We start from the raw sequence: 27,531 nt of genomic DNA on the forward strand, positions 1-27,531 counted from the left end.
CAGACTGTATACTCATGCAATCGTCATGCTTCGTTAGGTCAGCAAGGGCTGAAAAGATACCAACTCACAGTTTGAATATGATAGTGCAAGCTTGTGTTCCTATTTTTTCTATCGTTGCGTCGCGCGATTGTAACTTTGCGCTTATCGTTTATACCCCAGTCACACATACGGCGCGGAAAGCTACGTCTATAGCCACGGATAAAAACGTAGTAATCCGTATCGACCCGTATTGAAACGTACCTGAGACGTACCTCAATGTAGTAAGCCGTATCAATTCGTACCAATTCGTACGGCTCAGGTACGGATCGATACGGGTTACTACGTTTCTATCCGTAGCTCGACGTAGCTATTTGCACCGTATGTGTGACTGTGGTATTATATAGAGCACTCACTGACACTCACATCGCAATTCAAGCATTACAAGAGGTCAGCTATTTTGATTTTAAAGAAAATTTTAAAGATGTTATATTTTCAACAATTTCTCTTATTATACTTTCAAACCAAATATCTGGATTACAAGGACGGATATGGTGAATGTACTGTCACACTTTTTATTTCAGGCAGTAAGTGTGCATGTATTTAGTTTTAGTATTTATTTCCGTCTGCCCTTTGTTCTGTGACATAATTGTGTTTACGAATCGGATAGAAATATCCGTTCCAAGGGCACCTGCGCATTGGGCGGTAACGAGGCTTGCCGAGTTACCGGCCATCTAGGCTTTGTCGGCATGTGTGTTAAATCACCGGAAACGCCAGTCTGGTGTGCAAGAAAACTCCATCGCACACCCGTGGTGTAGGATGACTGTCGTCCTGTAAGTGACGTAAAACGAGCCTTTGCACTGTCTGCCTTTGAAACGTCGTGACGCCGCGTGAATATTTATCGATTATTATAGTTTTGTATCAGAAAATCATGCACGAGTTCTGCAACGGTTACGCTAAAGAACGAGTGCATATTTCCCGCTGCAAAGATAATAATCTTTTTATTACATACATATCTACAAGTATAAGTGAAATGTAAATATTATGAATTTGTTCAATAGCTTGAAAAAGCTTGACAACTAGTACTGAACTTAATAAAAGGATTATTGCAACGACACACATTTGTCTACGTCACGCACCTGATATGAAATTCAGGCGTCAATGTATGGAAAAAATATTCAATGACTTTTCCGGTAGCAAAGTAACTTAACGGGAAATAGAAACGCGTATGTTTTTATCACCGGTTAAGTATAATTAATTCTCTTACCATTGTAATCTGTATATTTTGTGCAATGACTGGAGTCCGACACTGCAATGGTAAAAAACAGGAATAAAAATGAACATCTTCACACAAAGATCAATAATAAATTTCAAAATAATCAATACAGTCGACGTATTTTATGTTAATACTTCCGTATAAAATGTCCTCGTTTTCCGTCTGACATTCGGTGTTTCTAGTGTGCGTACATGTATAGGTTTTATAGTACATGTAACAATTTGCCTGATGGCTTAACTCAGTTCTTACATATGCAAGTCTTGAAGTTCTACAACCCGGCAATTATCAGAAGTAATAAAAAAAATCCACTAGCTCCCTTATGTAGCTTTATCGGTACATTAGTTATACAATTATGTAAGCAATAATGCTGATAGTTGTCTAGGCACTCTCAATGCAAAACTCGCGAATTCGAACTCTTTTATCAGGCGTTTTTGTTTCTTTAGGAAAAGCATCTAGGTCTTCGTGACCTCTATTAAAGTCTGATTCTTGTAGAATTCAAAGTTAGTAACAGTCCGAAATCAACTTGCACACGGGTAGATTTACAGGTTGCATAAACTAAACAAATAGAGGGGGAAAAGTACATCAGCATATGAAGCGGAAGATATGACATCAAAAATAAAGGAAGAAAGAGCTTACCGCCGTATACGACCCCAACAAACAGAGCCAACAAAACACCCACTCGACCTTGAAAATAGAAGCAAAAACAACAAATTAATCTTATATTCCTGCTATGAGAATACTTTAGACATATAACGCTAGATATAAACTGAAAGTAGCATTATGTAAATAGTTCTTAAGTGCCGTTTACGATAGGGTTCTATTGTCTAGCTCCCTATCCCTAAATAAAACCTTTATGTTTTTCCAACACCTTTGAGAGTACCGTCAAACAATTGCAAATGACAAATAACATGTTGAAATCTTAAAGTAATTCGTACAATACATTGTACAATCTTATGACGTTATCTATGGTATTATCTCGATGGCAGCGTTTTCATTCAAACCTTTATCAATTATTTCTTAATTTGAGACACATGTTCGAATAATAATATAAATGATGTATTAAATCAATGCCTGAATGCTAAACAAATTTCAAGCATTTGAAAACGTACCTTCTATATCCATGGGACCTAAATGACTATCTCATAAATCTTTATTTAACATTGCATGATAAGGACACTAGTCGGAAGATGAATTGAGGTCACACGTGCAAGTTCACGTGCACCTATCATTTACATCCAAATCTAGAACACTTCTAAATGGAAGAACACTTCTAAAGTTCTCATGAAACAAAAAACAAAATTCAAAGTTACAGTTTGATCTAGTTTGGAACTAGAACACAAATTTTCATGTTTCAAGAGATAAATTTGGTGTAATTGTTTTGAATCATGTATAAGTGATATATATATATAGTGAGCTGGCAGAGAATAGCTTTGTTTTAGTTTTGTTTAAGGTAGTTCTGCACTTTTGGATCGAAATTTTATCTACAATGTAGAATTTGATTAAACTCTTCTTTTTCAAAACTTCGGACTATACTGCGAAAATTCAGCAAATAAAAAAGATAGGGTCGTGTGCTTGATTTTTTGCTAGACTGATTTGAAAAAATTTGGACCTCATGCATTTTTTCATAATGGAAATCTATGGGAAAATCGCAACTTCCATAACATTCTCGCGAATAGAATTTTTTTCTAAAATGTAGATTTTAATGAAACTTCTCACAATGGTATATAAATATACGGCCTATAATATGGTGAAGGTCCGTGTGCTTATTTTTGAGATATTTGACCATGATTGAAGCGGACCGACCTTTTTAAGTTAATTTTAAGACATTATTTTGAATTATTTAACGTTTCACGTTTTAGCAAAATATATAAACTTTAGAAACACTGCAACTGTGTCATTTTAATAAATTAACTCACAGGTTGTAGTTAATTAATAAAATGATTTTCACTTCCGTGCGCGGAATTCAGGCGTTAATCTACGTTTTCCGGATAAGATGTTATATATGCGCGTTTCGTGTAAACGTATTACGGCCCCAAAACGGATACTTTTAAAAGAAAATTACGTCAACGTGAAAAAACAACGTTCCCGCGCGTTTCATGGATAAATTATATTTAGGGATAATTTATTCGTTTATTAGTTTTTTACGCGTTTTATGCTTGAATAGCGTTAATGCCTGTTCATCTTGTGTTGTAACATCTTCAGAATCCTTCGGGTAATGTTGGTACCCTCGCCCTACCGGGCTCGGGCACCAACCAATCTGGGCCTCGGGATTCTACAGATGTTATAACACGAAAAGCATGCGTTATCCCTACATTTACTAAGTTCAGGGAATTTTCCTTGGACATCTGACGTTTTGTTTTGACATCTGACCACTGTCCAGCACTCACCAGGAGTATTTCCTGGACATCTGACTGTAGTGACAGTGACTTTTTCTTTGACAATAAGCAAAGCGAGTATTTCCTGCATATTCTGACATTATAGTTCTATCAAATTTCACAACTGTCATAAATTACGCCTTTTACTGCATGTCATTCACAGGAAATGTCTTCCGGGTAAGGCACTTCCTTACTACCATCCAATGGCAAGTAATCGTGGTCTTGTGTCTAGCAAGTATGGTTATGTCAATGAATTCTGATTATAATTTAGAAATATAATAGTTATTGCATAGCCTGTTTCCTGTTACAGCTGTATACAGAATTCTGATCGAACTGCAGAGTGCAGACGCAGAATTCTGTTAAATTCGAAAACTGAAATTGCTATTTATATTTTTATTACGCGATTTTTTTTTATCAAGTGAAGATTGATTTGTTCAAGTTGTAAATATGTAGATTTTATAGTAACTTTTTAGTATTAAAACCCACTAATTAAGAATTTTCTTTTCATTTTTTTAGGGTGGGGGCGGAATTGCACGCCTGTCAAATTTTAACTTTTCTAGATATCTATAAATGACAAGAACAAAAGCAAGAGCGTTTTTAAGACAACACGGTTAGATGTAATTACAAATACAAGGAAAGTTTTACCTGGTGTTCTGACTGCCTCCGGAAACTGCTGTGCTGAGGACTTTTCAAGCTGTCTGCATCACTAATACCGAAGGTGACTTAAGGTGTTACACACTCTTGGTGAGGCCGTTGGCCAGTTACAATATCATCAGCCTGTGCATGAAAGAAAATAACTGAGATAATCGACATATTAGAGTGTATTTTATTAGGGATTTTACTGTTCACAAAATACTCTACAAAATCCTGAAAATGTATAAAGAGAAAATCTCGTGGAATACTGAAACTATCAATTTAAGTATAAATGTCCCGTAAGATATTGACGGCGGGCAACAGGCCACGATTACAACAAGATATAGGAGGGCTCGGTGGATTGTATATAGCAGCCGACAGTTTCACAATCCCCATGCTTTAAACATAAGCCCCGATTCACACACTCCTGTCCCTCAGTATCAGTACTGTGGGTTCAAGGCTCAAGTGTTCAGTACAAAATTGGTCGTTACACAGGTGCGAAACATCTGAATTTCAATACAGAGGTAAAATTCGTTTCTGGACAGTGTATTGCAAGCTATGGCCACGAAGAGTATGTCACTCTGCCTGGAAACTTGGCTTTGATGTCCGAATAGCCCATGGATCCCTTTTTAACACAGTCATTTCAAATATGGTGAAAATTTGCCAACATTTTTCCTTCTATAATTTTCTGGATTTTTTAACCCTACTATTTTTAACTCCAAAGATGAAAATGAGGCTCTAGACATAATACAAAAAATCTCTGCGCTCTTATCTGCCAAACTTTCAAAGTAAAATCCTGGGGCTTTCCACTAGCCTAAAATAGTGTACACGTAATATACATTTTACTTCATTTAACCTGATGAAAGATCATTAGAACCGATGGTTTGCGAGGAAATTAAGAATTAATCAAGACATGTAAGTCTTGACAGTACATGTATGTCTCTTCATACTTTCGATGTTTACCAAGTTGCATCTGAATTGAATGAAAACAGTGTCAGCTGAGAACATATCACTAAAGTATATATTTAGGCTAGCCGTAATATCGTAATTTCGAAAAAGGCGTAACTCGAGAAAAAAATCGGACAGTAAATTCCTGAAAATAACGAATGCTCATTTCCATAAACAGGCCTTTTTTTCATCGATTTGGGAATGCCACTGACACCGGTGGAATTGGGAAAATGCTCTCGGAAATTGTCTTAATTGGGACAATTTGCAAAGTACCAAAATTTACATAAATGTGTTTTTGTGTGAAATATTAATGAATTGCATTTCAGTAATTGTTCAGCAGTATTATAATTTACTTAAATATACATACAAATCAGCAAAACAATCTTAAAACAGCAAAAACCCTAAAAGTTATAATCATTTGGGAATTTTAAATTCAACTTTGGGAAAAAAAAACATACTTTTTTGGATTGGGATTACCTCCTTTTACAGGAGGTAGATTTATAGCGGAAAAAAGCCCTGATAAATGACGATGTATTCCAAGTTTCATTTGAACGGGATGGAAACTGTACGAGAAGTTGAGTTCACAAGAATGTGTGACAGGTGGACGGACAAACGGACGAATGAACAGTTCAAGAAGTATAAATTATGCCTACTAGAAAATGTGTAAAAAGATCTAGTTATGGTGGCTTGCTTTTTTTTATTTTTTTCAAATTTAAAGAAGTGTTTGTCAGGAATTTATAATGTTGTGTTTATTATGTATATCATCATTATTTATGTAAACTGATCTCCAATTATTCATTTTAACTAGAAAATCTTTTTTTCTATTTGTTTTTTAATTGTTTTTATATTAGTAGCAGTGGTAGAAATAGTAGAAAGTCATAAATGGAATTTGACAAAGATATTCTTCTGATGCTTTCGCTTAGACAGATTTTAATTGGCTAATACATGTTTTATATAGATTATCAACATGATTAATGTTTAGTTTGGTTTAACCATGAAGTCTTTCAGTTTTGTAAATACTTCGGACATATTTTTCATATTAAATGAATGTTGGTAATCAATCAATATATGAGCCGCACCATGAGAAAACCAACATAGTGCGTTTGCGACCAATACGGATCCAGACCAGCCTGCGCATCCGCGCAGTCAGGTCAGGATCCATGCTGTTCGCTAGCAATAGGCTTTGGAAGCGAACTGATCATTGATCATTACCAGACTTCGTGGATGCGCAGGCTGGTCTGGCTCCATGTTGGTCGCAAATGCACTATGTTGGTTTTCTCATGGCGCGGCTCATATAGTTTATCTACAGTACAATCGGCATGAAAAGGGGAAATCGAACGCGGCCGGTCCCGACCGTAACAATGCCGTGTAAATGATTTCGAGCAATGGGAAAATTCGGCTGAAATTTATAGGCAATTTTCAATATGCACCAGTTGTGTGATTCCGTCATTATAAAAAGTTTTGGTGGGTAAGGTTGATGTCACAATGTGAAATGTGACAGTGGTGCACTTATAAGACCGCCTTTGCGCATGCGACGTTACTTCGTGAATATCCGTATTCTCCTTTCGGTGATTTCCGTGACGCCAGCGCCATGACGTCACAGTTGACCCCATGACAACAGTAACTAGTAAACAGCGACACACAGTTTATCAAACACAGAACTGAAACATGGATGAAAGTTCGGGAGGAATATCGATGAGGAAAAAACTATGAAATCGCGTAGACGTCGATCTTCTCGGTAAGCGGACATTTTTCTCACCTATAGCATTTTGTGTTTTTATCAAAATCTATAATTATATAATTATGCAGATAGCGTGGTATTTAATCAAAACAAAATACGAATATCAAGTAACGGTATTAATGGATCGCGATAATTTTATTTTAACGGTATTTGGTAAAATCCAAAAACAGGTAAAGCAGGTGTATTATCCGATAAGTGGTTATAATTTGTTTATGTATATTGCAGTATTCTTAAAGGCCTAGATTCACTGCTATATAAGTGTCCCCCCCCCCCACCCCCCAATCCAATATACAACTCCCATCTTATCTGCTGCTTATCAGCGATTATGTAATAGCAACTGATTAGAGGGCAATTAGCACAGCAGGGACCCCAACTAGACCATGAAGATGTGTGCAGTGGAGTTGAAAGAAATTAATTTTTCTTCAGTAAATGTGGAATGATATTAATAATAATTATTATTTTGATATTATGTAGATGATAATAACTATTACTTTCATGTTATAATACTGATAATAATAATAATCATAAAAATTATTATTATTATTATATTATCATTAGTATATTATTATTATCATTATTATTATATTACATATAGGATGATAAAAGATTACAGTAATAATATTGAAAATACCAATGATAATAAAACACAAGTAAAAAAAATGTATAGTGAAAACTTACTGAGTTCTTTGAGCTGACAAACAATATTTTTTGATTTTGAAATTGATTTTCATGTATTCATGTAATCAACATTATTTGAATATAAAATTATTGTGTTCCATCTATACTCAATTTTCATTTTCAGTATGTTGCCAAAAAGGACTTTTTTCATGCTTTGCTTTGTAACTTTGAAATTCACATTCTGTTTTCAATTTAGACAAATGTTATTTACAGTATTCTGCAAGCTTTAGATGAGTGAAAGTCACATTTTTCTGAAATATCACAATTCTCCAGACAGAATTTGAAAAAATAAAAACTTGCATGTTTCTTTAAGTAAGTTTGTCATTAATTCATTATTGTGAAAATAACTTTCTGATTATTTTATTATTGTGTTTGGTCAACAAATATTTTTCTTTACATAGAAATGCCCCAAAAAAAACTAGTATAATTTTAAAACTTATCAATTATTCATTAACTTAAAATAAATTACATCTTTTCCCCTTCTCACTAATAGATACACTAGTAAGGTAGACTGACTCTCCAATAAACAATGACCCTTGTTTATTGGAGTCATACTGTGATGGTCATTACCCCCCAACTGTGCTGGTGAATACAAAAATCCCTTGGCCCACTGCCAAAATCTAGGCCTTTAACTTCTAAATACGATGCGTTATTCCATGACAGTTTTGTAGTCTAGTGGATAGTGTGTGGGACCTCTATTCTTTGTATGTTTGTATGGAGTAGGTTCGAGCCCATCTTTTTTCAATGATTTTTACTTATTCTATTTTTGCAGGTCTTTTTTTTTATATCGTCTTTATAAATATGTTACTGATATGTTCGCATCTTTTGTTTCATTTTCTTTGCAAGAGTTTTCTTTATTCATTTTGCAATGTTAATAGATTCAATGTCTTTTCTAATATGAGATCCTTTGAAACATGTCAATAAGTACTCAGTATAAGTGCACGAGAAAATCATGATACAAATAATGATACAAACTGTTTTACCTGTATTCCTTCTCCAGGTAAAAAAATACTGGAAAATAAAAAGGAGCTCGTACTGTATTCGAATCAGCACCGTAAGCTTACAAATCGTACTTGTTAACCACTAGACCACGTCGCTATACTTACATTTGTTTTGCGATATAAGATATTTGTCATATAATGTGTCCACCTGATTCCTTAATTCATTGTTATGGGTTGATCCAATATTAGTAAATAAAGGCAACAGTTATCGCGCTTTGTTAATACACCACATCATATCGTGAACCATAATAATAACAATAACAATAACAATAATAATGTTAATGATAATAATAATCATCATCATAATAAATTATGATGATAACGTTAACAACAAAATAATGTTACAATTGATAATAATAATAATTTAGTTAGAAACTGTAACATATGAAGACAATTTCTTCAAATCTCATGTTTCAATGTGGCTTACTGTAAAAAAAAGTCAACATTATGAAATAGATAGAAAAAATATGTATGAACTTATAACAAAAAAATGAGAAGAACAATTTACCGTTACGTAATATAATTTTATTATTACGACCTAAATCAAACGCAACATTCAGTCCAGATAAAAAATTCATAGAATTGTATAGACCGTTGTTTTTCTTCTTTTTTTTCTTTCCTGCTAATTTGGGAATGGGACCGGGGCCTTTGTAACTGCCGGGAAAAATGTGTCGTAAAATGCCGAAATTGGGAATTGTTAAAAGTCATATTTTTTATTAAAATGTCACATTTAAGGAAAAATTGCCATAATTTATCATTATGCATTAAGTCAGCAAACTGTCTTGTGTTTAAATATTTAAGGTTTCAGTCTAGTTTAAAAAAGTTGAAAAAAAAAACGACAATAAATTTAAGTTTGGGAATTTTAGCTTCGAAATTGGAAAAAAAAAACATACTATTTGCCATTGGGTTTGGGGCCCAATTTCGGCCCCAAATTGACCGGGAAAAAAATCACTGATAGATCTAGATAAAAATATTTATATTTATCTATTCTAGCATAAAACTGCTGTTATTGTCACTTTTCGGGGGTGTTTTAACAGGAGAGAAAACGTGTGTTAACAAGGAGATTCTCGCGCTCGCGTGCTGTTATAACACCTTTTTATATATGCGCGTTCCGTGGCAAAGCATGAACTCCATTCGGCCCCAAAACGGATAATTCAAAACGAAATGACGTCAACGTAAATAACAACTCAGACATTCCCGCGCATTTCGTGGAAATTTAATGACGTTGAGTGACAATGTATTCATTTATCAGTTTTTACGCGTTTTATGCTAGAATAGCGTTAGCGCATGTTTATTTCGTGTTATAACATCTGCAGAATCCCTCGGAATACGTTGGTACCCTCACCCTAACGGGCTCGGGCACCAATCAATCCCTCGGGATTCTGCAGATGTTATAACACGAAAAAACATGCGTTATCCCTACATTTACGCTACAATCAAAGAGTCTCACAGAAAAAACATCTCATACATATCTTTTACATCGGGCAAATAATCTACTATTGACCGGCAAGGCTATCACGTCGTAGGTAATTTAAGATTTTATTCTAGGGACTTTTATGTGTACAGTAAGCCCTTATCATGCTGAACATGATTCTGCTTTGCAACCAGTGTAGATCATGATCAGCCTGCACATCCGTGCAGCCTGATCAAGATCTACATTGTACGCCATTCAGTTAGTATGTTTTTGGTAAGCACCCCTTTTAACATTAATTGGTACTGTAATAATAATAATAATAATAATAACATATTTATTTTTAGAAGGTATCACATGAAGATATAGATCAGTACAATCTTTATTTTAAATGTGGCCTTCTGAAAAACAACAACATCCAAATACAATTTACACTATCACATAACCTAATTAATATCGCATGCATCCTTATTAATATCACATTCATTCTTAGGCAAATACCCCTAAAAATCAGATATTGAATAGATAAAAGCAGGAAGCTGAATAAGAACTGATAGAAAGGTGGTAGCTGCCCTGCATATATTTAGTCGTTGGAAAGTCATCTAAATGTATTGATCAAGTCCTAAATACCAAATATAGCAATCAGCCGTTTTTGAAAATGTTCCCTTTAAATTGTAGATAAATTATCTAAATTATACAAATTAAGACTTTACTATGTTATGTTATATTTCAGTGTGGCTACTGTAGGCCTAAACTCCATCCATTTTAGATGACCGAACAAGTTTTTTTATAATCACTTACCTCAAATTCTTGATGTAATCCTGACGTGAGCTTTTGATTTCAAAACTGTTCTCATTCCTCGCGGAATTGTTGAATTTAGGGTCCTTATGTACATTAATGTCACATTTTTCCAAGTCACAAATCAATACAGGTTTGAGACCTGTTTCTTTTCATATAGATTTTAATCAATACTGTAGTCAGTCTGATATTTTCAATGATAATCAAATCTTCAAATCTGCTGACTCAGCTAGCCATGTTGGGGTTAGAATATTCAATAATTGTTATTTGATTTTCAAGTTCTTGTTTGATCAGACTGATGGCCGAGAGTTTTGTCTTCAAGTTCCTTCGGAGCAGGCAGATATTCTAGGTTTTTTTTTAAACAATGCTCCACAATAATATGCCAGATGGTGTCATTAACTTAGGATACCTCAGTGTATTTAGAGCTAGCACTGTTCATATGATATAACAGTTACCATCGAGAAATGCTAGTGTTCCTTTAGAATTATTGACTGCATCCCCACAACTGAACTGAACTTTTTAGTTCTGCCCACAGATGATGGAGGACATACTGTGGATCTAATATTTCCAACACACCGTGCCTTTCATGTTTAGTTCTCCATTGTACTGTTGGCAGTAGATCTTATTTAACTTTTCCGTCTGCGCTAAGTCTTTGAAAATAGCATTGCAACAATTTTGTTCTGCTAAGTGTGCATCTTATTCAAGTCAGCCTGTTAACCAATGAACTTTTTTCTTTAGATCTACTTTAGACTCTTTGGTCACTCTGAACTGAGTTTTTTTTTTTTCTTTGCTGGGCGTCTTTTCTCTAGTCCACTTTATGGCAATATGGCTAAATTAATCTCAATTACACAGTAACACTAGAATTTCTACATCCACCAATGAAGACGATCAGTCACCCCTTAGATCTACAATTCTGTCCAATGTCCTGCAAGTTCTGTCGTCCATTTTCCTTGGCCTTCCACTTTCAGTTCTTGGTCCGTTTTTAACATGTCCGCGAGCTTAAGATCTTTTCAAGATTTAACATACAATAGAATAATTCTTCTCTAAAAATCTAGCACTTTTACCCTTTCCATTCCCTATAGAAACTGCTGGAAAATAATTTTGTGTCCATTGTCATTGCTTGCTTTGAAAACGCCATTTTTGTTTCACCTTCTTTATAGTATACTGATGACGTCACCAGTGACATCATCTACTCAGAAAGAGCTACGCATGATATTCTGCCACGAGATAGGCAATGTCGTAGCCAGACACAAATTTTAACCGAGGCAATCTAGTAGGGGGTGGGGTCCGGGGACATGCGCCCCCGGAAATTTTTCTCTCCAGGACGTCACTGGTGCGTTCTGGAGCACTCTCAGACTGTGTTATATCACAGCAAAATCGTTCTTTTAGCCCTAGATCTATTTATCAGTTTATCACAGTTAGATCTTATTCTACTAGACCCCTGCCCATAATAGAATCTACTCGTGAGAGGTGTGAGGCAGTATAAAGAGATAGATAGATACTTTAATATTTCAAGAAAAAATCATAGATCTATTGATAATATTACAAGGATAACTGAGGATTTACCCTACTGTAGTCTAATATGTTTGGATACAATCATTTTTGTAATTGAAAGACAATAAAATCATCAGTAAAAACATAGAGCTACAACAACATGCTATTTATCAGTTTACTGAAGTAGTTTATTGGTTTATAGCCAGAGAGGGGATAGGTACGGGAGGGGTGGGGCTCTGTCCGTGTTTGGGGTGGGGGTCTGGGGGTTATAAATACAGGTATGAAATGGTGGCCTCTGAGGTGTTTTTATCATTATTTTGAGGTTCTGAAGGGGGTAACTCCTTCATTTTAAGGGGGTCACGCGGGGAGGGCTCTGTTCCTGGGAAATTTTGATATAGATCTAGGCCTACAGATAAGTATACGAAATAATGGCCAATGGTGCATTTTGGGGTGTACTGTATGGGGAGGCACTCATTTTAGGGAGGGGGGTCAGTGGGCTCTCCTCCTGGAAAAGTTTGAAATACAGGTATGAAATGGTAGCATCTGGTGCATTTTTTGGTCAAAATTTTGAGGTGTGGGAGGGGTTCTCTCTCATTTTAGTGGGATCAGGGCTCTCTTTCCCTGGAAAATTTTGAAATACCGGTAGGCTATATAATAGTGGCCTCTGATGCGTTTTGGGGTTTAAATTTGATAATCGATCTAATATCAAATAATTGGGTGAACTTTCATGAGTATAGGTCACTTCTCTGTGAACTCGGCCCGGCCGGCAAGGCTATCAATATGACTGATAGAATTTCTGCCTCACCTTGCCTCCTTACCTCAATGATGTCATAAGTCAAATGATATTCTGATATATTCTTATGATATTAATATACTTCTTGAACTTTTATAATTAAATTTTTCATCAGTGTGATGGGCCTACGTTTTACGTTTTTTTTTTTTTTTGTTTTTTTTTGGCTCCTCACATTTTAACCGGTTTGCCTCAGTGTGGCTGATAGGTAGATCTAGGTAGCTATTGCGATACTTCAAGAAATTATCTTGATAAAGCAAGGCAGTTGTGGGCACTCACACAAAAGGTATCAAGAGAATATTGTAAATTATCGCAATAATATTTCCAGGAAACCTTCAACTATTGAGATAATCTTTTCAGAAAACTTTGTTTTATCAAGATAGTTTTTTGAAGTATCGCTATCTCGTAGCAGAAATAAGACAACATACAATACGCTAAAGTTTCCTGAAAATAAAAAAAGTAAAAATAGCCGGGCTTTCCCTAAGAGAAATGTAGCACAATATAAATCTTGATCTAGGTAACTATTGCGATACTTCAAGAAATTATCTTGATAAAGCGAAGGCATTTGTTCGCACTTACACAAAAGATATCAAGAAAATCGTGCAAATTATCGCAATAATATTTCCAGGAAGCCTAGCAGAAATATGCCACCGTACAATACGCTAAAGTTTCCTAAAGTTTCTCTTAGGGAAATGTAGCACAAGATAAACTTGGTATTGAATGCTCATAGAAAATTGTCGTAATCCTTAAAAGCAAAGAATTTGTTATACCTACAACTATGATGATTTAAACAATACACAACTGATAAGCGCAGATAATGCATTCCAGTGGAAGTAGTCCAGTAGAATAACAGAGAAAAGAGACCGAACCTTGCAGTAGGGTATATACAAGGTTTTATTGCAGTTTCCTGTCATTTAGGATATATTGATCAAGAAACTGCCGGATGACATCTTGTCATCATTGGGAACAATATTTTATCAGCAAATCTTGAACCCCATGTAAAAGTGCCAATTTTCATTAGGGAAATAACAAAACGAATACATTCTTTATTTTAACCTGAGTAGATATGTTTTAAATAATCATTTAACATGACTATGAAATTTCGAACATTCAGCTGACTATAAAAGTATAAAGAATGTATGGTTATATTTCTTTAGAACTCTTTATTTGATGATAAATTACCTTTCACTATAAGGTACCTGCAGAATTTATATCCAGATAGTTTCAAAAAAAAAATCCTTGCAGTACTTTAATTCTAAAGATGTTCGATCTGACACAGAATGTTTCAGTCATAATCTAATCAAAATATATAAATGTTTCTAAGTTTAAAACTCTTTTTACTACATTCAGTTGTGTTCCATTTATGTGGAAACCTTGAAAATACGTTACAAACACAATCTTTTAAAATTTAAATTACATTTCAAGATAACATTATCATGATGTAAAATGATTTAAAAGTGAACACAATGTAACATTTTCTAAATTTCCTGCAAGTATGCGTTTTATTGTTTAAATTAGGTTGAAAATGTCAACATCTTTCTTAATAATTAGCCATGTGACATACATAACACGATTTGTTACCTTTTCTCTTCCTTTTAAAAATAATTTTGGTAAGAGGCAAGTAACAGAACATTTAAAAAAAAAATAAAAAGTGATGACAGTTATACATGTTAAAAAAGTTTAGTTAAACTATTGAAATGATATTAAGATCATTACTTTGTTTTGAAAATGACCTCAAAACCTTACCAATTATGCATTTGTTACATGATATATAATAATTATAGTTGAGTGTATGCGCTTTTGATAGGTAGGATTTCTCTTATATATATTTATAGTCCTTTCTTTTTCAGTTTTTTTTCTATAAGTCAGTATCATGGAGTGTCATGTCCTTTAAAAATGTTACATAAGTAACGGTAACGTAATATTTTTACCAGAATTGTACTATGACATACCCTTTACATTTATGTATGGTTTCTTATAACTTGCACACTATTAAGTCTGAAAATATGAATTTATTGTGCATTAAAACAACTTAAAAGACTAATTTTATCAGTGTGAAATAGGAATGAATAATATTACATGACAGAAAACTGGTAACGTACTTCCAGAATATAATTTCTATAACGTTTAAATGTACGATGCTGAGTTGAAATTAATATTCATTGCTATGGTGTCGTCTTCTGTTAACTTGCGAATAACAGTTAATGTCAACATGTTGCTCCTTTCGGGGAATGTGTGGAACTGAATAGTCAATCTTTGATTAAATTGATTAAAACGATGAGATATGAGCATAAGTTAAAGGTAACTTAAATTATCATCATCAGCAATGTACATACAATTCACTTCCAGTACGTCTGTACATCAAATGATCATATGCAAACGATACAAATGTGAATTAATAATTGTTTTACTTCAAGAGGATATCCTCAAAGATGAACTTGAAATAAGATAGCTTACCCCGGTAACTTGAGATATACACCTTCATCCTTAAAATGCAGGTGCTCCATTTTAGTCTGAATTCATCAATTATGGTCCATAACATGATACAGAGCCATATGTTGTCTCCACTTACAAATTTAATGTTTGACAGTAAAATGTTTACCAACTCTAGACCCATGCAATATTATATGATGTGAAAATATCTTAAAAATTAACCCATTAAACATCTTAAGTATTTTCTGCATTTCAACATACATGTACTAGTATATGTAGTCTAGTAAACTTGAGGTTTTACTCCTTCCATGATCTAATTTCTCGTTCTTCTATATTTACGTAATATAATTTAAACAATGAAATGTAGTTTTGGGAGTTTTAAAAGTATCAAATATTGCATAAAAAGATTTGTTATGTGTATCTTATGTAATAATAATAATAATCTTACCGAAAATAACTGTGTAACTTTCAATTAAGGTCACGTCATTTATTTCTGCGGTAATTTCTTTCCATCGAACTAGCATGTTTCAAAATTAACTGAGAGTAGAAGGGACTTGATCAGCGTAAAATTGAAAATAACAATATCTAACGTTCACAATATGCTTTTAATTGTGTTGTCATTGTCCACATATCATTGATAATACTATGTTTATCTTATATGCACAAACTATATTTAATGTATATGATAGTCCGGTCCGGCTGCTGTTACCCATGGATGCCGCAAACGAAAAATGAAGTGAAAATAGGAAAAGTCAACCTGCTTTTCATAATCCAGTGTTACTACTTTTATTAGAAATGTTTTTTTTTTTTGTTCAGAAAAAAAAACATACATCTATAACATAACTCTTTCAAAAATCAATCACATGTGGTACCCGGAAAAAATCGTAACTGGTGACATTATGAACGCGCAAGTATTATGGCAGTTAATAAAAGTTTTCTTTTTAGGTTCAGTGAGTATCCTGTATTATAAATGTATACTGGAGTAGTGAAATAGGGCACACATAGCTTAATTAATGGGTACAGAAGCCAGTCGGTATGCAGAAAGACTGGAGCTGAATTGTATGTCTGAGGAGGGCTTTCTAGATTTATATTGTTCTTTGAATGCTTAAATCTTGAATTAGGTATTTTAGATGCCCGTTATGGTTGATACATGGACTAGGTTCAATTTGATTTTGTAAAATACAGTAAGGGGTGGGGGTGATTTAATACAGTATTATCATTGGGGAAACACTGCTTCATGTTGCAGACATACCTTGTACCATTTCAATTTTACTAACTGATAGATTTATATAAAATTGAAAAGAAATCAAACAATATTCTAGTTAGGGACTGACACTGAATGTATTTCAGTTTTCTCATTATTTTTCTTTACATTTCTCCTAATGATATGGAGATAATTGCTTGCCCTATATCGATCTTTTACAATTTCAACATCAATAATCAGCGTTTGTAAATTTTCAATCATCTGCGTAATGCAAGTAATTTGAACTTGGTAACGTAGATAAATATTTATGTGTTACGGATGTAACAACAGGTCAAAAACATGTGTATAAATGTTTGAACAATTTTAGTTTTTTGATATATTACTTGCATATTCAAATTGCGCTTCTCTATTCCCAATTCGTTTTTACATTTATAAGTTTAGAAAAGTTGTTGTTGTTGTTGATGATGATAATGCTGCCACAGCTGCTGCTGTACCTATCTGTTTGTGACGTATTAATTGTGTTTCTTTTCTCTGAGTAGTTTGTTATTTCTACGAAAATGATATTGCAAATAACAACACCTTTATAAGTTACTAAGCAATCAACTGAAATACAGTATGAAAAATAGGCTATCATATGGTTCTTATGGCAGCCATTTTGGATTGGCAGTGTATGTTATGTTAGGGGGTTTTATGCCTGCCCTATTAGTTCGTGCTATCGACCAGTTATTTCGAGTTAGTATAATCTTAAAGAAACAGGCGAAATCAACACCCGTATACATACGTTTTTCTTTCCAAAAACACACATTTTTTTTTTTAAAATTGGCAGACAAACGAAGAATAATATATATTTTTAATAATAGCTCAAAATATTTTTAAAGATATTCATTACTTAAAATTTTTATGATCTGATTTTGCCTGTCACTTTAGATTTCCACGCATATAGAATCAATCGGGCGAAATCAACACCCGTATACGTTTTTGTGTTTCGTTTTCGCTATTTTAAGTGAAAAAAAAACTAAGTTCACAACATCATTTATGCATTCTTAACATATATTTGATGCCTCTTAAATACTTCCGTAATCCTAGCCTATCCTCATAGGTCTGTCTAGGAATACGGAACTTCCGTAATCCTAGAATCGGAGGCTAGGATTACGGTACCGTAATCGTAGCCACTGCCTTTTGGATTCTATAAATAGAAAAATGCCCAAGGATCTTGCGAAAGTCATGAGATACTATAAATGCTCCATCTAATGACCAACAAAAATTAATAGAACCTTACTGGTACTGATGATAAACCCGAACAGAAAATAAGTTTTTTACCTGTAACTTTTTTATTTCTGCAAATTGAAATCAATGGTTGGTATCAAAATAAAGCTTAACCTTTGCTGAAAACTTTACATAATCCAAATTTATATTTAGTAAGCAAACTCACACGAAGTGATGGCCTGAAAGGGGTATGTATAAAGGGGACTTTATGAACGTTGACTGATGATAAATTCGAACCCTTTGTCATTTACAAAATTTTCTTGGTATTATTATATTGAAACTTTCCCCAAAAAGCTGCAACAGTCATTCCTGATAAAGTAATGAAAAGTTAACAAATGTCAGGCCTTTATGTTTCGACAGTGAGCATGCGCAAAAAAAACACCCTCTTCCCCAGTAATTTTGGATAAATATTTTTTATACAAATTTATGTAAGTCATTTATTTATACAGAATATTTACCAATTTTGTTTTTGTTTACACAAGTTGGTGTTGTAAGTGGAAACTATTAGATGGTGTGTTCAATTTTATAAATAACCGATTGCAATCGAATATTTTCAGGGTGGTCGACTTTATCATCTGTCCGGGTTTATCATCAGTACCAGTAGATAAACCCCGCTACAAAGTTTCTCATCATTTTTTTTCAAGAAGAAGAACATTGAAATGCGACGATGGCGGCCATTTTTAATTTTCTTAAATAAAATATTTTCCCTAAAGATGACAAGATGTCATCCGGTGGATTCTCATTAACTGAAGTCTAAAGAACAGGAAACTGCAAAAATACCTTGTATATACCCTATTGCAAGGTTCAGTCCAAGTTCTACAGGACTAAAGCGTCCAATTCCATTTTTAGCATTGTCCCGTACAGTTCACGTGTGATAGGCATGATGCCATTCGTTGAAAGTCGCTTTCGCGTAGGAAGACTATTGTATATAGAGTTGGAGAAAGGTTTATCCACCCGAGGCTTGCCGAGGGGGATAAACCTTTCGGAGACGAGGTGGATAAACTTAAGTTAAGAAAGACAGTAACCTAATATTCTATTTATGCTGCAGTCAATAAAATCTGTGTATAACATATATTTACTTTCAAAATGATTTTCTCTACAAAAATAATCCAGAATTTTACTCACTTGTGAATTCCTACGCCCTTCAACCCCCTTGTCTGCTTGATCCAGTTACACACGATTCCTTACTATAAAACATTATTTCATGCCTCATACTTTTCCTTCTAAGTTCTGTGTATTATAAATCATCGGTGCTAACAGGGCATTCGCGTACAAAACAAGCAGAATGGTTTTGACTCGGATAAAATACAGCCGAAAACCACGCTTGAGATGAATTCAAATGCCCGCTGTCTCAAATTTACTCCATTTCCGTACAAGACAATGTGAGATAATGAAATTCCTTCCACCATGAATAGTTTAGATCCAATAATTAGAATAAACGACTGCTTAAATCTGGTTATTTGTGTAAATTTCTAACTAGTGAACGCCGATAAACAAGGCAGTGGCTACGATTACGGTACCGTAATCCTAGCCTCCGGTTCTAGGATTACGGAAGTTCCGTATTCCTAGAAAACCCTCAAGGTAAAGGTAAAGGTAAAGGTAAGTTTTATTTACCGTCGCTTGGCGAAATAATTAACATAAGCTCTATAGAGCTTTTCTGCGACCCTATATTAAGAACATTTAAAACTAGTTATACCTCACCCCCAGCAATTTGCTGGTACCCATTTACAGCTGGGTCGACTGAGGCAATCGTGATAAAGTGCCTTGCCCAAGGACACATCGCAATGGGAGTAGCCAGGTTTCGAACAAGGGGCCTTCACCTCCGTAGGAAAGCGTCTTAGCCCTCTCGACCAATGCGTCCCTATGAGGATAGGCTAGGATTACGGAAGTATTTTAAAAGGCATAAAGTATATATTAGGACACGCATAAATGATGCTGTAAACTTACTTATTTCACTTAATTTTTCATGCCTGCCTTATTATTTCGTGTTTTCTATCCGCCATTTTGGGGTAGTATAATCTTAATGGCGGCGCGCGGAAATATATTAGTAATATGAATGTCAAAGTTATAGATCTAAAAAAAAATCTATACTTTGAATTTTATGACTTATAACCATATTGTATGTTATTAAAGACCATTTGTGTTGACTTGATGAAAAAAATGCAGGTATATACGAAACAAAGATAATTCTATATTTCCGCTCACCGCCATTAAGATTATACTAACCCAAAATGGCCGATCGATAGCACGAAATATAAGTGAAATTAAGTGAAAATGAGTAAGTTTACAATGTCATTTATGCATGTGTAAACATAAATTTGATGCCTCTTAAATACTTCCGTAATCCTAGCCTATTCTCATAGTGTTTTCTAGGAATACGGAACTTCCGTAATCCTAGAACCGAAGGCTAGGATTACGGTACCGTAATTGTAGCCACTGCCGATAAACAAAGTCAAGGTCGATTTACACAGACTTTAAAAACCGTCACCGTACCATTCCGTATGGAGGTTTACAAGGACAGAGTGAACCAATTTTTCTATTTTTTTTTACCGTGGCTGTCCTCATAAAATGATGAAATGTTTGAGCTTCGAACTCTTGGCCCAGTTTACATTGCCTATAGCACATATACTTGAAAAGTAGTCCGTCAGTTACATTGACGGTATAAACCTGCATTGACTGAATAAAACTCAAGTTTACACGGCAGGCAGATATCGGCCTGATAAATGCATAGTGGTAGGATAAAAGTAATATCACCTTAAATCCATTTTCCAGCTGATATCGCAATTACTAATCTAAAGGCTTTCATAGAGTGTCTTCGGATTCAGCCTGACTAAAGCAAGAGTCTCTCACGGGACCCTTGCTAAAAACATATCGAGAAAAACTGATTTATTGTGATAATACATTTAGAAAATTGCGCAACTGCTGGAAAAATTAAAATATTATCTTGATAATTATCGAACATTATCGAAATTATGCTCCTTAAGTCGCGCAATATTTCCGCTTAAGAACAAAGCTAATAACATAGAGGATATTACATGAGTGTCTTTTCATATTGAATTTATTAAACGAGTTGAATAAAATAATAATATGCGAGGCTCTGCCGAGTATTTTATCAATTTTATTCAAAGAGTTTAATAAATTCAATGTGGAAAGTCACAAATGTAATATTCTTTTTATCACATGCTAGACTTTCCTGTCGAAATATCAAAAAATCTACTTTCTTTTACTATATAAACAAGTCAATTTGACCGACGTTTCCAATACTATAAATGACGTCGACGTCAAAGCTTTATTACACTAGTGTATTATCATTTTTATTTACTGGCTTTATTACACTCCCGCGACGTCAAACATGTGATAACTATAATTATTACATACCTATAAAAATTCTGTAAAAAATCGGCTTGTATTTCACAATTAAGTATGAACAGACAGACATAAATTCCGTATTGTACCTTTTAAATTCCGTATTGTACCTTCCGTATTGTATGCTGCCGGACTATTTTCATTAATATGCATGACCCGGCGCATTTCTATAAATAGCGCACATAAAAACTTCACTAAGTTCCATTTAATATCGATAAACATTGAACATTTCGTTCAAGAACAAAACAAGAATCAAAATGGTAAAGGTATATAATAAAATGGTCATTATAACAGTAGCTAGATCTGGGACTTTGTATTCGGCTCTCGTGGATTTTGCAAGGTCGGATCACACTCGGCGCTTGCGCGCCTCGTGTGATCCGATCTGGCAAAATCCACTCGAGCCGAATACTGCATCCCAGATCAAGCTACTGTTATAATAACCCTATTTTATACAATGCACAGAACCACATAAAATACACATGAAATGCAGTCATGTATATCCAAACGTACGGAATAGCGTAATAAATGCACAGAAAAAATACTCCTGAACTGCGCAGAACAATTGAAATTTGTACTTAGAAGGGAAAATTGAGGCATTCCATAATCAGGACGTTTCATTTAATTTAACCTGTATAAACATTTTAAATACTCTCTGTTTTGTTACATTTCTGATGCTTCAACTATTTTCAAATTTTTAAATCTGTATTTTTTTTTTAATTTAAGTAACGAGGACGACGGTTACGAGGCGGATGATGAAAGTTCCGAATGTTCACTTGTTCTGTCTTCACCGGAAGTTCCACCACCCCATGATACCTTCACTTTCTCTCAACCGGAAGTGCCTGTAGTACTTTTGAAAGCTGAGGGTGAACTTGTTTCATCAGGTATGCATCCTTTCTGGAAAGTATTTAAAAACGAAAAAACTTTTTTTTAATTCTAAAGTTTCGCTTTCTCTAGTTCTCTAAGGAATTTCGTACTTTAATGTCACAGGGTGAGAAAAGTGTGCAGTCAGTCTTGTGCACGAACCATTATTGTATTTTCGCATCTTAACAACAATGTGTAAAAGTTTCTTTTCATTCAATTTGAATATCCCAGATTTAAAGCAGTTTGAAAACCAACACTTCATTTCAATCAAAGATACAATATCATTGCAAATCTTCTATGCCTGAAGTTTGCATTGCATATAGTCTATGAAGTGAAATTTCTAAACCCTGTTGGTGAAATATGCAATAACATAATGATATCATATTTTTATCATGTTTATTATTCATTTATCCCTTTTTTATTTCATCGAATATTTGGAAATCCTAGGTGATAGATTACCGTAAACTGAAAAGTGTATTATGTAGCTACATTTTTCTAATTTGAATGGAAAGGTAAATATTTAGAGACACTATATTGCCACTAAATCTATATCAAGAATATTTACAAAGAAGACTATGTAGAGATGTTATGTATTTTAATTCATATTTGATATTCCAGACCCTAATAATAACAATAACAGATCCATCTTAGACCAGGGGCGTGGCAAAAAGCGAAAGCTTGATGAAAATGAAATTGACACGCATGCGCCCAAAAGGCAGAAAAGATATCATGTGTATGGGGGTCCTATTAAGGGGGTAAAACGTACGTTACAAGGTGAGTATTCGGTGCAAGACTTTAAACGCTCGAAACTGTCACCGGAAGAGAACATTGGGACATGGTCACAGGACAATATGCAGTTTCTTTCCAAGAGTTTGTCTGACACAGAGATGGAAGGCGATTTTAACACCACTTATGGTGCTACCTCCCTTGTTGCGTCTGTGTCATTGCCGACCTATCTACACAGGGAAAATAACATATCTGAAAATGAGGCAACTCCCTGTCCATCACGCTGCAAGTGCAGCGCCATTGTGGATACTTTTATGCAATATCTACGAGAAGAGGCCAAGATCAAGGTTTATGATACGCCGTATGCCGTTTCCCGCGAATGCGATCATCCAAACTGGTAGGTTGAAATCGTGCCGTTTGCTGCGATCATTTTATGCAATTATCTTCTCCATATTTTCATTCTTGTATATTTCGAATTTGAATCTAACCTTTAGATTTTTTAGTATAATTTTGCAGTTTACATTTTCTTTATATCGTATATCGAGTTTTTTATTGGTTTTATTTTATTTTCAAAATTGTCAGTTCTACCATATTTATATTACATTTATATTTATATATATTTATTCATTTATATTACTATTTCTACATTTTAGCCAGTTTTATTATATTTGTATTATCGTATTGACTGCAATATCTTATGTCATATGTTTTTCATTTCTACCACATTTCGCAATGATAAATTGTGTAGCGGTTCTATTTTATCCCTTAAATACTCCTTCTGCTATATTTTGCATTGATTAATTACCATATTAGCCTATTCCATTCTCTAATTATTCATCCTACTATACTTCGCGATGATAATTAAATTACCGTAGTTATTACATTCTGAGTGTTTTCATTCTAGGATGTTTTCGAACGTAACCTTTTGATTGCTCAATCTTCGTTCTACCATATTTTAATGTAATAATGAGACTTTTCATTTTCTTAAAATTTTCAGCGAGTTAGCCGTCCATAGTTCTGCCTCCGCCCTTTCTTCTGTATCATTGCCGGCCGTAAACGTCAGAAGTACAGACCTGAGTCCCACCTGTAAACGTAGTACCCGAGCCTGAGGCGAGCATTTTTGTGAAATATCTACGAGAACAGGCCAAGTGCAAGGTTTTTGACGCCTATACCCGCAAGTCTGAAAATTTGGAAGAGTGGGTCTATATATCAGTCGAGCCAGAGCCAACATACGATATTTTGCTATGTTGATTTTGTTCTTTGTATACCCAGTATTATTTACGCCGTATTTTCACTTTCCTTTTTTTCTCTTGTTTTACTTTTTTTTAACGGTTTCGTTCTCAAATATTTCGATCTGATAATTTGATGTTTGGTTTTATATATCATTTTTCAATTTTTTCTGTTCTACCGTTTTCTAAAACTTGGACATATTGATGTTAGCATTTCCAGTCTGACATTTTTTGACATATTTATTGGATTCATCCTCTTTCATTCCACTGTTTTCCACAAAATTAATTAATTTTAACTATTGTATTTCGAATTAACCCAAATTAGATATTTCGTACTATTTTACTGTTAACATTTACAATCTCAACTATTTCGATCTGGTAATTTAATTTCTGGTTAAATTTCTTTTTCAAAAAATTTATGTCTACCGTTTATTCGGTATGAGTATCTAATTTTCTAAAACTTGGACAAATTAATGTTTAAATTTTCAATCTAGCATATTTTGGTATATCAATCATTAATCCATCCTCTTTATTTTTGTTCCACTGTTATATAATCGATCTGATAATTTGATGTTTGGTTTTATATATCATTTTTCAAATTTTTCAGTTCAACCGTTTTCTAAATATTGGTCATATTGATGTTAGGATTTCCAGTCTGACATTTTTTTTACATATTAATTGGATTCATTTTCTTTCAATCCACTGTTTTCCACAAAATTAATTAATTTTAACCGCTGTATTTAGAATTAATCCAAATTAGATATTTCATATTATTTTACTGTTAACGTTTACAATCCCAACTATTTCGATCTGGTAATTTGATTTTTGGTTTAATTTCATTTTCAAAATTGTAGGTCTACCGTTTATTCGGTATGAGTACCTAATTTTCTAAAACTTGGAAAAATTGTTTTTAAGATTTTCAATCTAGCATATTTTGGTATATAAATTATTCTATCCATCCTCTGAATTTTCGTTCCACTGTTTTCCGCATAGATAGTTTTAACTACTGTATTTCGAATTAATTATTGGATCCATCCTATTAATTTTCGTTCCACTGTTTTCCACATATATAATTCTAATCCCTATTTCGTATTATTTTACTGTTAATGTTTACAATCTCAACTATTTCGTTCTGATTATTTGAATTTTGGTATAATTTCATTTTCAAAAATTTTAGGTCTACCGTTTACTCGGTATGAGTACCTAATTATCTTAAACTTGGACAAATTTTTATAAGATTTTCAATCTAGCATATTTTGGTACATCAGTCATTGGATCCATCCTCTTAATTTTCGTTCCACTGTTTTCCGCATAGATAGTTTTAACTACTGTATTTCGAATTAACTTAAATTAGATATTTTTCGTATTATTTTACTGTTAAAATTTACAATCTTAACTATTTCGATCTTGTAATTAGATTTTTGGTTTAATTTCATTTTCAAAAATTTTAGGTCTACCGTTTATTCGGTATGAGTATTTGATTTTCTTAAACTTGGACAAATTGTTAGTATTTCCATTCTAAAATATTTTAATATAGTTTTTGAATTCGTCTTCTTAATTTTCGTTCCACTGTTTTCCGCATAAATAGTTTTAATTACTGTATTTCGAATTAAATTTTCATTCCACTTTTTTTTCACCATGACGATTTTAAACACCGTATTATTTGATTCTGTTACGTAGTAGTTAGATTGTTCTTTTTATTTAATCATGAGAACCTTTCATTTGACCGTATATTAATATGATAATTCGGATTTTTCTTTCCCTCAAAATTTTCTTTCGTACGTAACTGCATGTAATAATGTGATTCTTATTTTGATTCCCCCCCCCCCCCCAACCCCCTTCCCCCCCACCCCCCCCCCCCCCCGAAAAAAAAAAAAACACCTTCCCACGGTTTGCATACTAATTTGGCATTTGTATATAATCTTTTGATCTTCCCCCCCCCCCTCCCAAAAAAAAAAAAAAACATCTTTCGACGGTTTGCATACTAATTTGGCATTTGTATATAATCATTTGATTTTTTCATTTTCATTTTTATCTTTAGAAAAATTTTGAATATTTTAATTTGGGTTTTGTTATTTTTCAAATTATTGTTTTAAATTTTGATTTCCATCTTTTTTTATATAGTATTTGTTTTGATTTTTTTTTCGGGTTTTTTTTTATAATTCTAAATAAATTTTCAAAACCGCAGTTGGATTTTTTTCTTTTGTTTTATATAATTGCTAATTTATGCATGTATATATGAAAAAAAAAAAATGCGTGACAAAAAAACAATACTTTTGCATTTTTACAATGAACAACCCTAAAGGGCCCTTGTTAAAGTCTTCATAACTTTTGGCCCACCCGTTTTATATATGAATATTTGTATGGGATTGTTGTTTGTGTTCTGTATTATGTATAATAAAATATGATTAAACTGAACTTGTCTATGATGTTTTTAAAAAAAAGTTAAAAGGACTTTTTTAGACAAAACTTGTGGGCATCCGATATTCAAAAACAGATATTATTTTTTTGACCTCCAAAAAAGAGATATGCCTCTCTACTCGCCATTTATTAAAATACAGACAATTTTCTCCCAAACTGAGGGCCCCATCTGTTCTTCCTCCTAGCAAATATCCTCCAAATAAAAGCTTCCACCCCCCTTTTCTTCCAGACAAATATCCACAAACGAAGAGCTCCCTCTTGTTCTTCCCCTTACAAATTCTCCTCCAAACGTGGAACTCCCCCTTTTTCCCCCCGGGCAAAAATCTCCACCAAACTGCCGAGCTCCCATACGTTCTTCTCCCCAGACAAAAATCCCTCCAAACTGTGGAACTCTCATCCTGTTCTTCTCAAAGGCAAACTCTCCACCATACTAAAGAGCTCCCATCTGTTCTTCTCCTCGGCAAAATCTCCTCCAAACTGGATACCTCTCATCCTGTTCTTCTTCCAGGCAAACTCCCCTCCAAACTGAAGAGCTCACATCCTGTTCTTCTCCCAGGCAAAGCCTCCACCAAACTGAAGAGCTCTCATCCTGTTCTTCTCCCAGGCAAATCCTCCTCCAAACTGAAGAGCTCCAGTCGTGTTCTTCTCCCAGGCAAAATCTTTCAATCTCACATGTATCATCTGATTATAAAACTGCATAAGTTTCCTTCGTTTTTAAGAAATGCATGAACTGTACTCCCCCAAACTAGCACACAATCTCTCCTTGGCTTTGGTTAATTGCAAATTCTTTCAGCCACATCACATCTAACTTTTTGACTCCGTTCATTTAATAAACATTCATTTCATCAAATAAATATTCGTTTGATACACAGCTTATTCACATATTCATTTATGACACAGCTAA

At 33.9% G+C, this 27,531-nt stretch overlaps 1 protein-coding gene and 1 long non-coding RNA gene across 3 annotated transcripts; one reads left to right on the forward strand and one right to left on the reverse strand.

Moving 5' to 3' along the window:
• LOC128550620 (uncharacterized) lies at window positions 1–11,985 on the reverse strand. The gene is made up of 5 exons (XR_008368336.1): window positions 10,841–11,985; window positions 4,273–4,404; window positions 1,889–1,936; window positions 1,244–1,285; window positions 1–48 (listed from the first exon to the last, which is right to left on the reverse strand). It is a non-coding gene; the product is annotated as an uncharacterized LOC128550620 (long non-coding RNA).
• On the forward strand, window positions 6,817–25,769 carry LOC123537745 (uncharacterized). Of its 2 annotated transcripts, none has more exons than XM_045321520.2 (4): window positions 6,817–6,946; window positions 22,114–22,271; window positions 22,870–23,374; window positions 23,975–25,769. In XM_045321520.2, the coding sequence occupies exons 1-4, from the start codon at window positions 6,918–6,920 to the stop codon at window positions 24,084–24,086; spliced, it is 804 nt and encodes a 267-aa protein (XP_045177455.2). In that variant the 5' UTR covers window positions 6,817–6,917; the 3' UTR covers window positions 24,087–25,769. The 2 variants fall into 2 exon arrangements, with proteins under 2 accessions (XP_045177455.2, XP_045177456.2); XM_045321521.2 differs by having other exon boundaries at window positions 22,114–22,253.
• Window positions 25,770–27,531: the final 1,762 nt, after the last annotated feature.

Source organism: Mercenaria mercenaria, chromosome 18, assembly GCF_021730395.1.
Source record: "Mercenaria mercenaria strain notata chromosome 18, MADL_Memer_1, whole genome shotgun sequence".
NCBI classification, from domain to species: domain Eukaryota; kingdom Metazoa; phylum Mollusca; class Bivalvia; order Venerida; family Veneridae; genus Mercenaria; species Mercenaria mercenaria.

Excerpts from the sequence above, each read along its gene's own strand:
- LOC123537745 (XM_045321520.2), top strand. The coding sequence starts at position 6,918 with ATGAAATCGCGTAGACGTCGATCTTCTCG. Across the intron at positions 22,272-22,869 it reads GGGTGAACTTGTTTCATCAG|ACCCTAATAATAACAATAAC; the intron begins GTATGCATCCTT and ends TTGATATTCCAG. Across the intron at positions 23,375-23,974 it reads GAATGCGATCATCCAAACTG|CGAGTTAGCCGTCCATAGTT; the intron begins GTAGGTTGAAAT and ends TAAAATTTTCAG.